This window comes from Hypomesus transpacificus, chromosome 19 (genome assembly GCF_021917145.1).
Source record: "Hypomesus transpacificus isolate Combined female chromosome 19, fHypTra1, whole genome shotgun sequence".
Classification (NCBI taxonomy): Eukaryota; Metazoa; Chordata; class Actinopteri; order Osmeriformes; family Osmeridae; genus Hypomesus; species Hypomesus transpacificus.
This window is the reverse complement of record NC_061078.1, coordinates 7,380,833-7,393,878: the sequence shown is the minus strand read 5'-3', so window position 1 is coordinate 7,393,878 and position 13,046 is coordinate 7,380,833. Positions and strand designations below refer to the sequence as shown.

Below are 13,046 nucleotides of genomic sequence, written 5' to 3'. Positions count from 1 at the left end.
CTGACTCAAATCAACCCTCCTCCACCTGTAGCCTGACTGGAGCTACAACCTCACTGTTCCTGCTTCACTGCTAAAACCATCCTGGTGTGTTTCCAGTTATGTATGAAGCAATAAAATGTGGTGAGAAAGGGGGTTCTCCACGACAGTCTGGAGACCTAGAATGGGTCAGAATGGGAGAAATGATCTAATCTCAGTGAAGCAGAAGGTTGTTGGTTTGAAAACAGGCTTTGCTTTGCCTCGACGCTACAAAGCAAGTCCCCACTGCTATTGAATATTTTGTCAAACTCATCGCACCATTGTCATGACTACCGTTGTTGCAAGCAGAGGTGTTTCCAGCCTAAAGGATAAGTCCGGAGTCTGTGTGTGTGTGTATGTGTGTTAGAAGGAGGGGAAGGGGGGGGGGGCTGTTCAGAAAGGCTGTTGGAAACAATGGAAACAATGGACTTCCTGTCTGTGAGAGAGTAGGTTTTCTAGTCCTGAAGAGAAGCTAGCGTTGCAGTGGGCGGGGAGGGATTTGATGGACGCACATTTCCTGCAGGAAGAGATTCAGGTGATATCATTTCCTCTCCCTGTTCAGAGGGATGACGTGCTACAGGATCGGCTGCACTGGGGGAAGGGGCGGGGCGGTGGCCAGATCGAGTGGCGTGTCTGTCGTTGTGTAGCATAGTAACCCTGGTCACTTCCTGCACTGTTGTGTAATAACGATGGTCACTCCTGCATGTTTATACATCTTCGGGATGGATTATGGTGGGTGTTTGTGTGTGTGATTGTATCAGAGTTTGTCCTTCCCGACATGGTAAAATCCAAGCCAAAGCCATCAAACCCCCAGGATTTCCACTTCTCTGAGTCACCTGTCCTAAATCTGAAAAGACCTCAAAGGGACGTAGTTTAAACAGTGTAGCAGGTCCGCCATGTTTATGACTGGATACTAAACATATTTATGGCCTAGGCTCTCTGACACCACCAAACCTGGGTAGTGCGTGCAAGCATGTCTGGTCGGGTCTCACTACAGTCTGGTCCAGTAAAACTCTGCCGTCAAATGAGATCTCCACTTCAGTCTAAAAAGCCCTGTAAACATGTCAGGAAGCTTCCTTCATCCTCCTACACAGTCAGCAGACCCTCCACCTGTCCAACTGACACTAACTAACACAACCTCCAACACAGCCTTCAAAAAAGCCTCTAGCACAGCCTCCAACGCAGCCTCCCACAGAGCCCCCACCCCAGCCTAGCACAGCCTTTAATACACACTCCTTTCCAGCCTCCACTCCAGCCTCTAACCCTCACCGTCTGCAGAGGTTCACACTACCCAGCTGACATCTCCTCCTTCCTCCATCCCTCATCACAGACCTTTAGGAGATAACCTCCCCTGATGATGTCAGAGAGAACGACCTCCGACCCCTGGACTGTCGGCACGCAGGGCCCTGTCAGGCCTAGGCCCAGAGCAGAACACCCTGGCTGCAGAAGAAACGAACAGTGTGGTTTAATGGACTGGAGGAGTGAGGCGGTGTCTGGCTGGCCTTCACAGAGAACAGAAAGATCTCTGTGCTGCTGCATGGACATACCAGCTCTACCTGAGGGGGGAGGGGGAGGGGAAACAGCACAAAAGACATAGTCATCATAAATTAGATAAAAGTACACATTAACCTATAGGACGTGTTTACCTTCTGAGGTAACTGGTGATGTCAGCGACCGTAACCACTTCAGAAAATATCTAATCTCACAAGCGATGTGATTTAGGGCTGTACTGCAGGTTAAAGAATAGTGAGGCCAGATGCGACCAAAGGCCATAAAAATGCTTTGTCTGTCTAATGAAACAAGCATGAAAACGTTATACACTAAATCAGGTCTGGTCCGTCCTGTAGAGGATACATACACACACACACACACCACTCCAGGCTGACGCCAGTGGAGAATTAGTTAGTCTGTGAGCAAGGTAGTCATTTTTAGCCTAGCATGCTGACGCTAAGACAATGCGCTAATTGGTCAGAGTCGCCAACCATTGTAGACATACACTAGATACTACCTGACCAACACTGACACACACACGACATACCAGCTAACCAACAAAGACACACACATTACTATAAATACAAGATGACCAACATAGACACACTGTGTTACAATACACCACCATGACACAGAGCTACAGAATGACATTTACATGTAAAAAAACCCCCCACACACACATTTACGAGGCCCATTAGAAATACAAGACAAGACGAGATGACCATACATACTCACACACGTGCACAAAGACACACACACACACACTCACGCAGAGACACACAAACTCACATACTCACAGAGATACACACACACGCAGAGATGTACACTTAGAACACTTAGACACACTTTGCTGGCCCCCACTGATAATGACACATTCCAGAGACACATTGTTTTGCGTCTGTCTCTTTTCTCTCCTCTCTCTCTACCTCTTCCTCTCTCCCACTCCCAATAGCTCTTGTTCATGTCACAAGTGGTTATTATTTCAATTATCCTGGCTGGACATCCCATTTAGGGTGTATCACACACACACACACACACACACACACATACACCCAACACATACACAGGCTCACACAAGTTCACTCATATACACACACACACAATGACACCTGCTTATGAACTGATGGTGAACTCCCAGGGGGAGTTGCATGCCTGACAACGCATGCCCCCCCCTTCGCTGCCGGCCCCTCACCCCCTCCACTGTCTGAGTGCTGCTCCTTTACTGTCCACACACACACGCACACACACACACACACACACACACACACACACACACACACACACACACACACACACACACACACACACTCACACACACAACATAAACATACAGGACAGAGACTAAGGGGACAGGGACCATTTAGACATTCCTAGGACACAGACTGACTCCTCTTCTTCCTCCTGTCTCCCTCCCACCCCCCCTCCTGTCTCCCCATTCTCCCCCACCCCCTATTTTTCTCTCTCTTTCCTCCTATTGGTTCACAGAAACATCCCCCCTTTACCCCTCCCCCCAACTCTGCCCAAATGAGATAAGAGCTCTAATGTGATTGAGAGAGAGAGAGACAGAGAGAGAGAGAGAGAGAGAGAGAGAGAGAGAGAGAGAGAGAGAGAGAGAGAGAGAGAGAGAGAGAGAGAGAGAGAGAGAAGGACGGAGTGAAAGGAGTGGGGGGCGGTAGAAGGAGAGAGGACTGAACATCCACAGAGGGAAGGTCTAATTTAATAAAAATCCCATCAGCCTAATGGAATGACACACACACACAAACTCACACACCCTTCTACTCCACTTCAGTGTGGGAACGCATTGCCATTCATCACAATGTGAACCATCAAACACATACTACAGTGTAGGTGAAGGAAGCGAGGAATACAAGGTGAGAGGAAAACTGGACCAGCTTCAAAAGTTGGAAAAGGACAAAGCCATGCACAATAAAATCCCCGCCATACAGGATTGTCAGGCCTCCTTGCCCTCCTCCAACTTCCCCCTTTCTCTTTCACACAGATGTCACTTATATCCCATACTCTTCAGCAGGAAGTTGCAACGTGGAACTCCAAGCAACTTCGCAGGAAGAGCTCACACAGGAAGCAGGAAGCGAGCAGGAAGTCAGAAGGGGCTAATTTGTCCGTCTTTCTCTCTATCTCCCTCTCTCTCTTGTTCTTTGTGTCTGTCTCCTTTCCTCATCTCCTCTCCTTCTCTCTCTCTGTGTTTGTCTTGGCTCCCAGGCATATAGGAGATAGGGACCAGGAAGCAAACATGACCAGAGCTGGGATGTAGAAACACAGAAATACACAGAAACACAAATGCACACACACACATACACTAGTACAGCTGTCTTTTTTAGAGGAGACAGAAAGGAAGAGAGAGAATTATTAGAGAGATGGCGAGACAAGCAACTAATAGTAATACAGTAACAACACATGGATGTTGGTTATGGGATCAAAATGGTTGGAGCACCACTAGGGCAACATGGATGTTGGGTATGGGAAAGGGATGTGATGAGAGAAGCTGCTTAATGGATGCCAGGGGACTGAAACAGGAAGAAGGGAATGGGTTTGGAGTTACCAGTCTGCATGGGAACAGAGGACACACAGACACACACACACACAGACACACACACACACATATAAACTAGGCATACTGGCACTGGGAAACCATGTGTGTGCTTGTGTGTGTCTGTTTGCACAATATTCTTCATTGTTTGTTTTTCCCTGTTGTTTGCCAGTGGTCTGGGGAGATGAATGGGGGCGGAACTATTCTGTGGGTGCTCAGTAACTAGGGGACATTTATCTTGGGAGCACCATCCCATTCCATTAGTGCTGGCAGCAGCTGTCCTGGTCTACTGAGCCAATGATACTGTGCAGAGCTAAAAACAGTCTGGGCATGAAACAGTTAGGGTATACATCACTGGGTCTGGACTGGGGAGTGGGCTTGCATATTCCAGCCAACTGACTCACACTGAATCTAAATCAAACATACACACTCACACACACACATACACACACACACACACACACCCATAGACACATACACACACCATGATGGACTGATAGACAGCAGACGTGTGTATTCATATCACAGAATCCTTGAGTTTGTGTGTTTGTGTGTGTGTTTGTGTCCTTCAAATGTAATAAATGGATCACACAGCAGACTGTCAGGTCACAGTTATCGACCTGATCTAACCTTCAATAAACAGGACATCTGAGAAACACTCCCTTCTTCGCCCTCCTCATCCTCTCTCACCCTGTTAACCCTCTTCATCCTCCCTCGCCCTGTCATCCTCCCTCACCTCCCTCACCTTGTCACCCTCCCTCACCTCCCTCACCCTGTCACCCTCCCTCACCCTCCCTCGCCCTGTCACCCTCCCTCACCTCCCTCGCCCTGTCACCCTCCCTCACCTCCCTCACCCTGTCACCCTCCCTCACCTCCCTCACCCTGTCACCCTCCCTCATCTCCCTCACCCTGTCACCCTCCCTCACCTACCTCACCCTGTCACCCTCCCTCACCTCCCTCACCCTGTCACTCTCCCTCACCCTCCCTCACCTCCCTCACCCTGTCACCCTCCCTCACCTCCCTCACCCTGTCACCCTCCCTCACCCTCCCTCGCCCTGTCACCCTCCCTCACCCTGTCACCCTCCCTCACCTCCCTCACCCTGTCACCCTCCCTCACCTCCCTCACCCTGTCACCCTCCCTCACGCTCTTTACCCTCAGACCCAAAAGGGGGTAACCATGTCCCCTTGTCTCCAGGGAAACCAAACGTGCAAACTGCCTCACCACAATTATTCCACAGCTGTCCCTGTGTGTGTGTGGGTGTATGTGTGTGTGTGTGTATGTGTGTGTGTTGTGTGTGTACCCACCCCCAGCCTCGCCCCTAAATCCCCCTTACCACAGGAACTCAGGGAGACTTCCATGGCTGTCGGCCATCTTCTCCACCCTTCATCAAAATCGAACCGACTATTTCAGACTCCAGACTCACCCACGCAGGGATTAGGAGAAGGTCAGTGTGTATGTGGCTCTGTGTGTGTCAAAGGTGTTTAGTCTCTCGTCTCTCTCCAGACTATTCATCACCCCCCCACCCTAAAAGGTTAAGGGTTAGGAGTTCTGCAGTACTCAGCTCTGACAAACAAAAGGATGTTCCTTAACTGGAGGAGAGACAGAGACATCAATGATACAGTACCCTCCACCAGTCACACAGTCAGTCAGTCCGTCATCCCCACCTCCCTAGTTACCTCTCTCTACCTACCTCCCTCACCTCCCTCTTTACTTCTCATTCATTTCCCCACCTCCCTCCTTCCCCACCTCTCACTCCCTCCTCCTTCTCTACCTATACCCATCTCCTTCTCCACCTCTCTCAAATTCCCCCACATCCCTCCCTAACTTTCTTCAATTTTCCCACCTAACTCTCCACCTCTCTGTAATTCCCCCACCTCCCTCCCTCCCCCATCTTCCTCTCTACATCTCTCATCCTCCCCCACGTTCCTTTCTACCTCAACCCACCGCCCCCACCTATTTTCTACCTTTCTCCTGCCTGCCTCTCGCCCTCGCTACAAATTCCCTCCTCATAAAAACTAATTTGGCCTCTTGGGAAATCAGAGTTACAGGGGGCTGGCACCTAGTCACACTGTTTCACTGTGCTCTCTGTGTATCCTATGTACTCCTCTATCTCTCCTTCTCCCTCTCTCCCTCCCTTTCTCTCCTTCTCCATCTCCCTTCCTTCTCCAGTGCCAGTACTAGACTCCTGCTGGGGGAAGAACACAAAGAGCAAGCTGAGACAAAGTAGAAAAGAAACTGAGCTTGAAGTGTATGTTTGTCTGTGTATGACCGATGATAGATCATCTTCTCTTGATATGATGAAGAATACTGTATGATACGTCATCTTTGATTTCAGTGAGATAATGCAATTCTCGACCACCTTCAGATGCAGTCCAGTCATGTTCTGCTCTGGTTGGCTTCACCTCTCTCACTGAGGTGATTAAGATGTATTACAGTTATAATCAAAAGAGAAAAGGAATGATGGGCAATTTAATTCCATGTAATGAATTTGCTGTACATCGCATTAACTTGGAATGACGACGTGGTAAATCGATGCTTGATCCATTACCAAGCTGACTATCATCCACCACACTACACCCACCAAGCAGCCACCTATCACTGGGGGGAGCCAGTGCTCACAAGGCATAATCATGGATCCCTTGCTCCAATGACTGCCCCCCTCTTTCCCTCATACTCCTGCCTCCTCCCTCCCACTTCTGTCTTCACCCTCCCTTACTCATACGCCTGCCCCCCCCCCCCCCCCCCCCCTCATACCCTTCTGGTCAGTGGTGCGTGGAGTGGCCGACATGACCACCACTTACAGCTTGAGTGTGTACTTTTGGTGTGTGTGCTGACTGTGTGTGCAATCTGTGTTTATCAAGAAGGAAGGATACAGAGGCGAGTATTTGTTTATGTATGTCTGTTTGAAGAGGGATGGGTGAGATGATTAAGGGTGTGTGTGTGTGTGTAGGTATGTGCATGTGTGTGTTGTTCAGACTATGCATTGAGACTATGTTTATCTGTGGGAGTGATTTAGTGAATGGGTGGGGGTTTAGGTCAAGGAGGTTACCCAAACTACAAAAGCTACAACAAAGAATAATGTTTCAGCCCATGAATGTCTGTAGAGTGCCTGTTGACCTGATACTGTAGACCTGATACTGTATGTGACTGTCGACCTGATACTGTACGTGACTGTCGACCTGATACTGTAGACCTGATACTGTGTGTGACTGTAGACCTGATACTGTCGACCTGATACTGTGTGTGCCTGTAGACCTGATACTGTGTGTGACTGTAGACCTGATACTGTAGACCTGATACTGTGTGTGCCTGTAGACCTGATACTGTGTTTGACTGTCGACCTGATACTGTGTGTGACTGTCGACCTGATACTGTGTGTGACTGTCGACCTGATACTGTACGTGACTGTCGACCTGATACTGTAGACCTGATACTGTAGACCTGATACTGTATGTGACTGTCCTCTGCTGGACATCACATGCAACAGCACAAATCAACACAACAGATTTTTTATTGTTTGTTAGTTTTTTACTTAAGTGTTCACTTTGAGAAGCCCCCAGGTATGACATGGGGGTTCAAAATGAACGAGGAGAAAACAAAGCAGATGAATGAAAGGCTCATGTTTGCCTGCCTCCACACCACTAGAGGGCAGCAGCAGACAATAAGAGGCAGGGCTGGCTTAGCTGAACTTCGAGATTACAGTCAAACATGTACAAATAGAAATAGGTATGCACCTAAACTGGAATACAGAACAAAAACCTATGTTTCTATTTCTACTACAGCTAGTCAGAGACCAGCATTGTGTTCTGGTGGCCCCTTGATTCCTGTACTTGCCACTGTGCAAGTGAGCAGCATCTGATGAAGGAGCGACAGAGCTGCTGTGTGCACACTGCACAGCTGTGGACCTCAGAGGAGCTCTCCTGCACACAGGAACAGCAGGGGTTCACAGTTTGTGGTCGTAACATCTTAGAAGGATGCTGTAGGCACTGTCCCTGTTGGGAGGGCTTTCCCGCTGAAGATGCTTTGTCACAGCAGACATAGAAACACACAGGAATGCATACGTTCATGCAACCCAATCACACACCAACACTCAGATACAAACTCCAATACACACACACACACACACAAACATGCCTTCCAACCCACACTCACACAGCCCAACACCCTCTCTCGGCCCCTCTAGAAGATTCCGGGGATGAGGCGGGAAGGCACGGTGTCCGTGTACCTCCTCCAGTCTGGGCCGTACTTGCTGCCGCAGCGGTGCTCGTCCCTGACGCAGCGGTGCACCAGCAGGATGGTCATGTACACGATGTAGAAGTACGGCAGGAGGTGGGCGCCGCCGCACGCCAGGCAGTACGCCAGGGACCCCATCAGGTCCCCTGTGTAGTTGAAGTGGCGAGCCACACCCCAGAACCCGGAGGTCATCAGCTTGCTGTGGTGGAGGCCACCGTCCGACGAATGATAGGCACACTCGATGAAGTTGGGGCGTTTCCCCCAGATCGTGCACGCCCCCTCTGTGCGGCGGAAAAGGTCCTTCTGGTGATTGGTGGAGCGGAAGATGTAGTAGCCAGTCAGGCCAAAGAGGAGAACGGTGGTGGCGTGGAGGGTAGAGAGCTGGACGGGGTGGTAGACTAGGTACAGACCCTAGAGGAAGACAAAGGGAGATAGACAGGGGCAGAGAGAGAGAGAGAGAGAGAGAGAGAGAGAGAGAGAGAGAGAGAGAGAGAGAGAGAGAGAGAGAGAGAGCATTAAAGCTATCAAATTAACTGTGTTAACCTGAAATCCATGCTACACAGACAGTTGTGTATACATGCTTGATCCAACTTATTAGCATATTAAGATCAATTCCAGGGGAACCCCTGTGTAAGCCTGCTAAGCTAAAGCCAAGTCCTACCTGCAGCGTGTAGAGGAAGGGCAGCCAGACGCAGTCTCCCCATCCCAGATACCACCCAAAGTGATCATGGCAGATATCAATGGTCTTCAGGTACCAAGCTTCGTTCCAAAAGAAGTCAAGCACATAGATGGCCTACAGGCACACACACACACTCAGTCGTCAAGGAAGTCAAACTGTCCTCCAGCTCGACCTGCTGGACACTATTCCCAAAATGTAAACACGTTCACCGTTTCAGTGTGCACAGCAAAAGGTTGGCTCTTATTTCTGCGAAGGGTATTGCCTCAGTAGCAGTGACCATGGTGGGAATTGCATGACTGACCTGCAGGACATTGACCAGGATCATGGAGTTGGTGACGTGACCATAAAGCTCCTGCTGCTTGGCCATGTAGGAGAGGTTGATGAGCGTCCACGCCACGATGCCAGGGCGACCGTTGAAGAACAGCTTGAAGTCAAACCACTTCCCAATGCGTGGGTTGAACTCAATGCCCATCATGTAGTTGTAGAACATGTTTCCAGTGAATTTGCTGCAGAGGGATGTGTAAAGGAGTTGGCCTGGGGTGGTGGTTACGTTTTTTAGTGTGTTCCTGTCTCTGTGCTTGTATGTGTGTAGGTGTTTCTGCCAGCACTGCATGCAAGTGTGTGTGTGTGTGTGTGTGTGTGAGTGAACCCCCCCCCCCCCCCCCTTACCAGTCCTCAGCACTGGTGGGGAACAGGTAGGCCTTGACGAAGGCGAAGGTGGCCACAGTGTAGCCCAGGATGTTGGTGCACCACAACAGAGGGATCCAGTGGTCAAAGATGATGGTGGGGGAGAACCAGTGGAAGTACTGGGCATTGAGGAACCACAGAGCATGGGTGATGATCCAGGACTGCAGGCCATTGATCTCATACAGGTTAATTAGCCCTGGGGAACAGTGGATGGCATTAGAAGGTTAATATGACCAGGTTTCCTGGTCTCAATGAGATACCGTATCTACCAGGGTGTTGGTTACCTGGTATCAGGTGACATATCTACCAGGGTGTTGGTTACCTGGTATCAGGTGACATATCTACCTGGGTGTTGGTTACCTGGTATCAGGTGACATATCTACCTGGGTGTTGGTTACCTGGTTTTAGGTGACATATCTACCTGGGTGTTGGTTACCTGGTATCAGGTGACATATCTACCTGCAGGGGTGCGGGAACCCTCCTGGACTCCGCCCACGTAACCAGGCAGGAACTTGTGAGTGATGTCAGGAACACACATGTAGAGCACCACCTGGTGGACAGATAATTCAGTACAGAGAAGATGCCGTCAGGTGATGCAAGTGTCTGAACACCTGTAAAACATTCCAAACATCTCCTCTCCTGCTGCTTACCTGGAAGGAGACCCAGATAGCGTAGATCTTGGCGGCAGGCCAGGTGAAAGAAGGGGAGCGGTCCCAGATGGTAAGCAGCGTGACATCACCGCTGTACAGCTCTATGATAGGCTGGCTGACAGAGCACTGGTACTGGTCGCATGCCATGATGAAGTAGAAGACGAGGAAGGGCGCCAGACAGAGTAGAAGGATCACGCCGGTCAGAGAGAACCAGTCCACCTCCCTGCACAGGTCACAACATGGTGACTACATAGGTACAACAAGGTGACTACATAGGTACAACAAGGTGACTACATAGGTACAACATGGTGACTACATAGGTACAACAAGGTGACTACATAGGTACAACAAGGTGACTACATAGGTAACACATGGTGACTACATAGGTACAACAAGGTGACTACATGGTCACAATATGGCAATAACAAGATAACATGGTTACGACATGTATGTAAAGATTATATTACCATTGGAATATTAGATACAGACCAGTCACTTCCCTGTTCAGTAGTGTGTGTGTGTGTGTGTGTGTGTGTGTGTGTGTGTGTGTGTGTGTGTGTGTGTGTGTGTGTTTGTGTGTGTAGGTGGATATGTGCCTTTATTTACTTTAGGAACAGCCATACCCACAGTTTTGTAACTGTCTGTTTGCTTTGGAAGTCATCCACACTCAATGTATTTATGAGTAGAACTGACAGCATGACCTGCTTTGCCTGGTTTAGATACGATTGACAACATAACCTGCTCTGTTTGGAGTCAAACATGGTTTGGAGGTTCCATTAATCGTGGAGTAACGAGATCCATGACATTTATGTCGGCACGCTGTTAACGCGTTAACACGACATGGGCCCACACCTGGACAATGCGCTTGGTTTATCTAAATGAGCTGCAGGGAAGAGTTCACCCCTGTCCACAAAGACTGAGATATCTCAAGTATGGGGGAGGAGAAGAGGGAGAGGAGGGATGAGAGGAAGGAGGAGGGGGGACCATAGGTAGTGTAATGTTTATGGTTAAAGGCAGGTGGTGGAAAACATGGGTTCATCGCCATGGGAACAGTTAGATTAAAAGTGACTAACCATGCCCTGCCCCACTGTCCAAGCTCCGCCTTCTCCTCTGGCCCCGCCCCATTAGAGCTGGGCTTGACACGCCTCCTGGTGGCCTGCATGGCCACTGCAGCACTCATATCTGGAGAAAAATAAAGAGAGGGTCAGATTGGTCAACTACATTCTAACCACTCATGTCTTTTCAGTTCAGTCACAACTGCAGTAGTCCAGAACAGACAGTGTAGGAGGTCATATGTAGTCCACGACAGACAGTGTAGGAGGTCATATGTAGTCCAGGACAGACAGTGTAGGAGGTCATATGTAGTCCAGGACAGACAGTGTAGGAGGTCATATGTAGTCCAGGACAGACAGTGTAGGAGGTCATATGGAGTCCAGGACAGACAGTGTAGGGGGTGATATGTAGTCCAGGACAGACAGTGTAGGAGGTCATATGTAGTCCAGGACAGACAGTGTGTAGCAGTCCAGTAGGGACAGTTGTAGTAGTTCAGAACAGATATCAAAGAACATTAGTTTTGTTGGCCATGGTTTGTGATAAGAGCTTAGAGTGCAGAGAGACTTGGTTCCCTGGTCAAGGAGAACCTGGTGCCACAACATTAGTGGATATTTATCTTTTTTGGACATTTACAACTGCCCCTGTGCCAACTAAGCACACAAAACAGAACCAACTAACGCTACACCAACACACAGTATTTGGGCTCCTATTGGTACTGTGCTAGAGACACCTGAGGCAGATATGGGGGTCACCTCTTGCTACAACAAGACAGTAATGTCAACTAGAACTATTTGGCAAACATCCCGCAAAACAATCAGAGCTGTACAAGGCTGGTGTAGCGTGTAATGGCAGAGGTAAAACACACACACAAATTCAAGGGGGTTTAAATTAAGTTCATTCAAATTTCACCAACAGTTTAGTTCAATTTGAGTTGTGCTTGTGAGAAGGACCCTATCTGTCGTCACATATTTGTCATCATGGGAGACTGTCCTTTCTATCTGGAATGCAACCGATGGGTTCGGCGTACAGGTTCGACGAATAATGTCGTGCACATGATTAAACCACCGATAACTATCCTAGTTAACTTCTGTCCGGAGTCCACCTTACGCCACGCATTGTGTACTCCGATAATAATACCCACATCCATTACTTCAAGAGGGATTTCCCCTTGATGGCGCAGGGGAAACAGATAAATACGCACTGAAATGTGGCTGAGGTACGGTGGGGTCGCTACAAATGTGTTTTTATCGTACTCACCGTTTTCCTAGTCCTAGGATGTGCTCTTTAGATGTGCGCTGACTACCTGGCCTCAGACAGATGTTGATGATATAACGTTGGGGAGAAAGGGCCTATGATAAGAACAGCTCCGCCTATATGATGACCGCTTCTCAACACACAGCCAATCACATTTTGGATGCCAACAAGAAAGGCGGCGCCACACGGTGGATTGGTCTCCTGATTGGCTAGACTCGAACTGAAGCCACCAGCGCCTGATGATCTCATTAATGGATGGTTGACGAGAGTAGAAGATACATAACCTGATAGTTATATCAGTGGTTCTCAACCCTGGTCCTCAGGGACCCCCTGCCCTGCATGTTTTAGTCCCCTGCTCCAATACACTGATTCAAATGAATGAATAATAATGATCATAATATTTTTTTTTCAACTGTTTGCCATCATCACTACTTT

General features: G+C 49.0%; 1 protein-coding gene across 1 annotated transcript; it reads right to left on the bottom strand.

Annotated features, from left to right (window-relative positions):
• Positions 1-7,561: 7,561 nt before the first annotated feature.
• On the bottom strand, positions 7,562-12,716 carry dhcr7 (7-dehydrocholesterol reductase). The gene is made up of 8 exons (XM_047041871.1): positions 12,615-12,716; positions 11,378-11,486; positions 10,305-10,527; positions 10,114-10,204; positions 9,637-9,850; positions 9,269-9,473; positions 8,950-9,081; positions 7,562-8,699 (listed from the first exon to the last, which is right to left on the bottom strand). Exons 2-8 carry the CDS (start codon positions 11,482-11,484, stop codon positions 8,235-8,237), a joined length of 1,437 nt encoding a protein of 478 aa, XP_046897827.1. The 5' UTR covers positions 11,485-11,486; positions 12,615-12,716; the 3' UTR covers positions 7,562-8,234.
• Between the last annotated feature and the right edge of the window lie 330 nt (positions 12,717-13,046).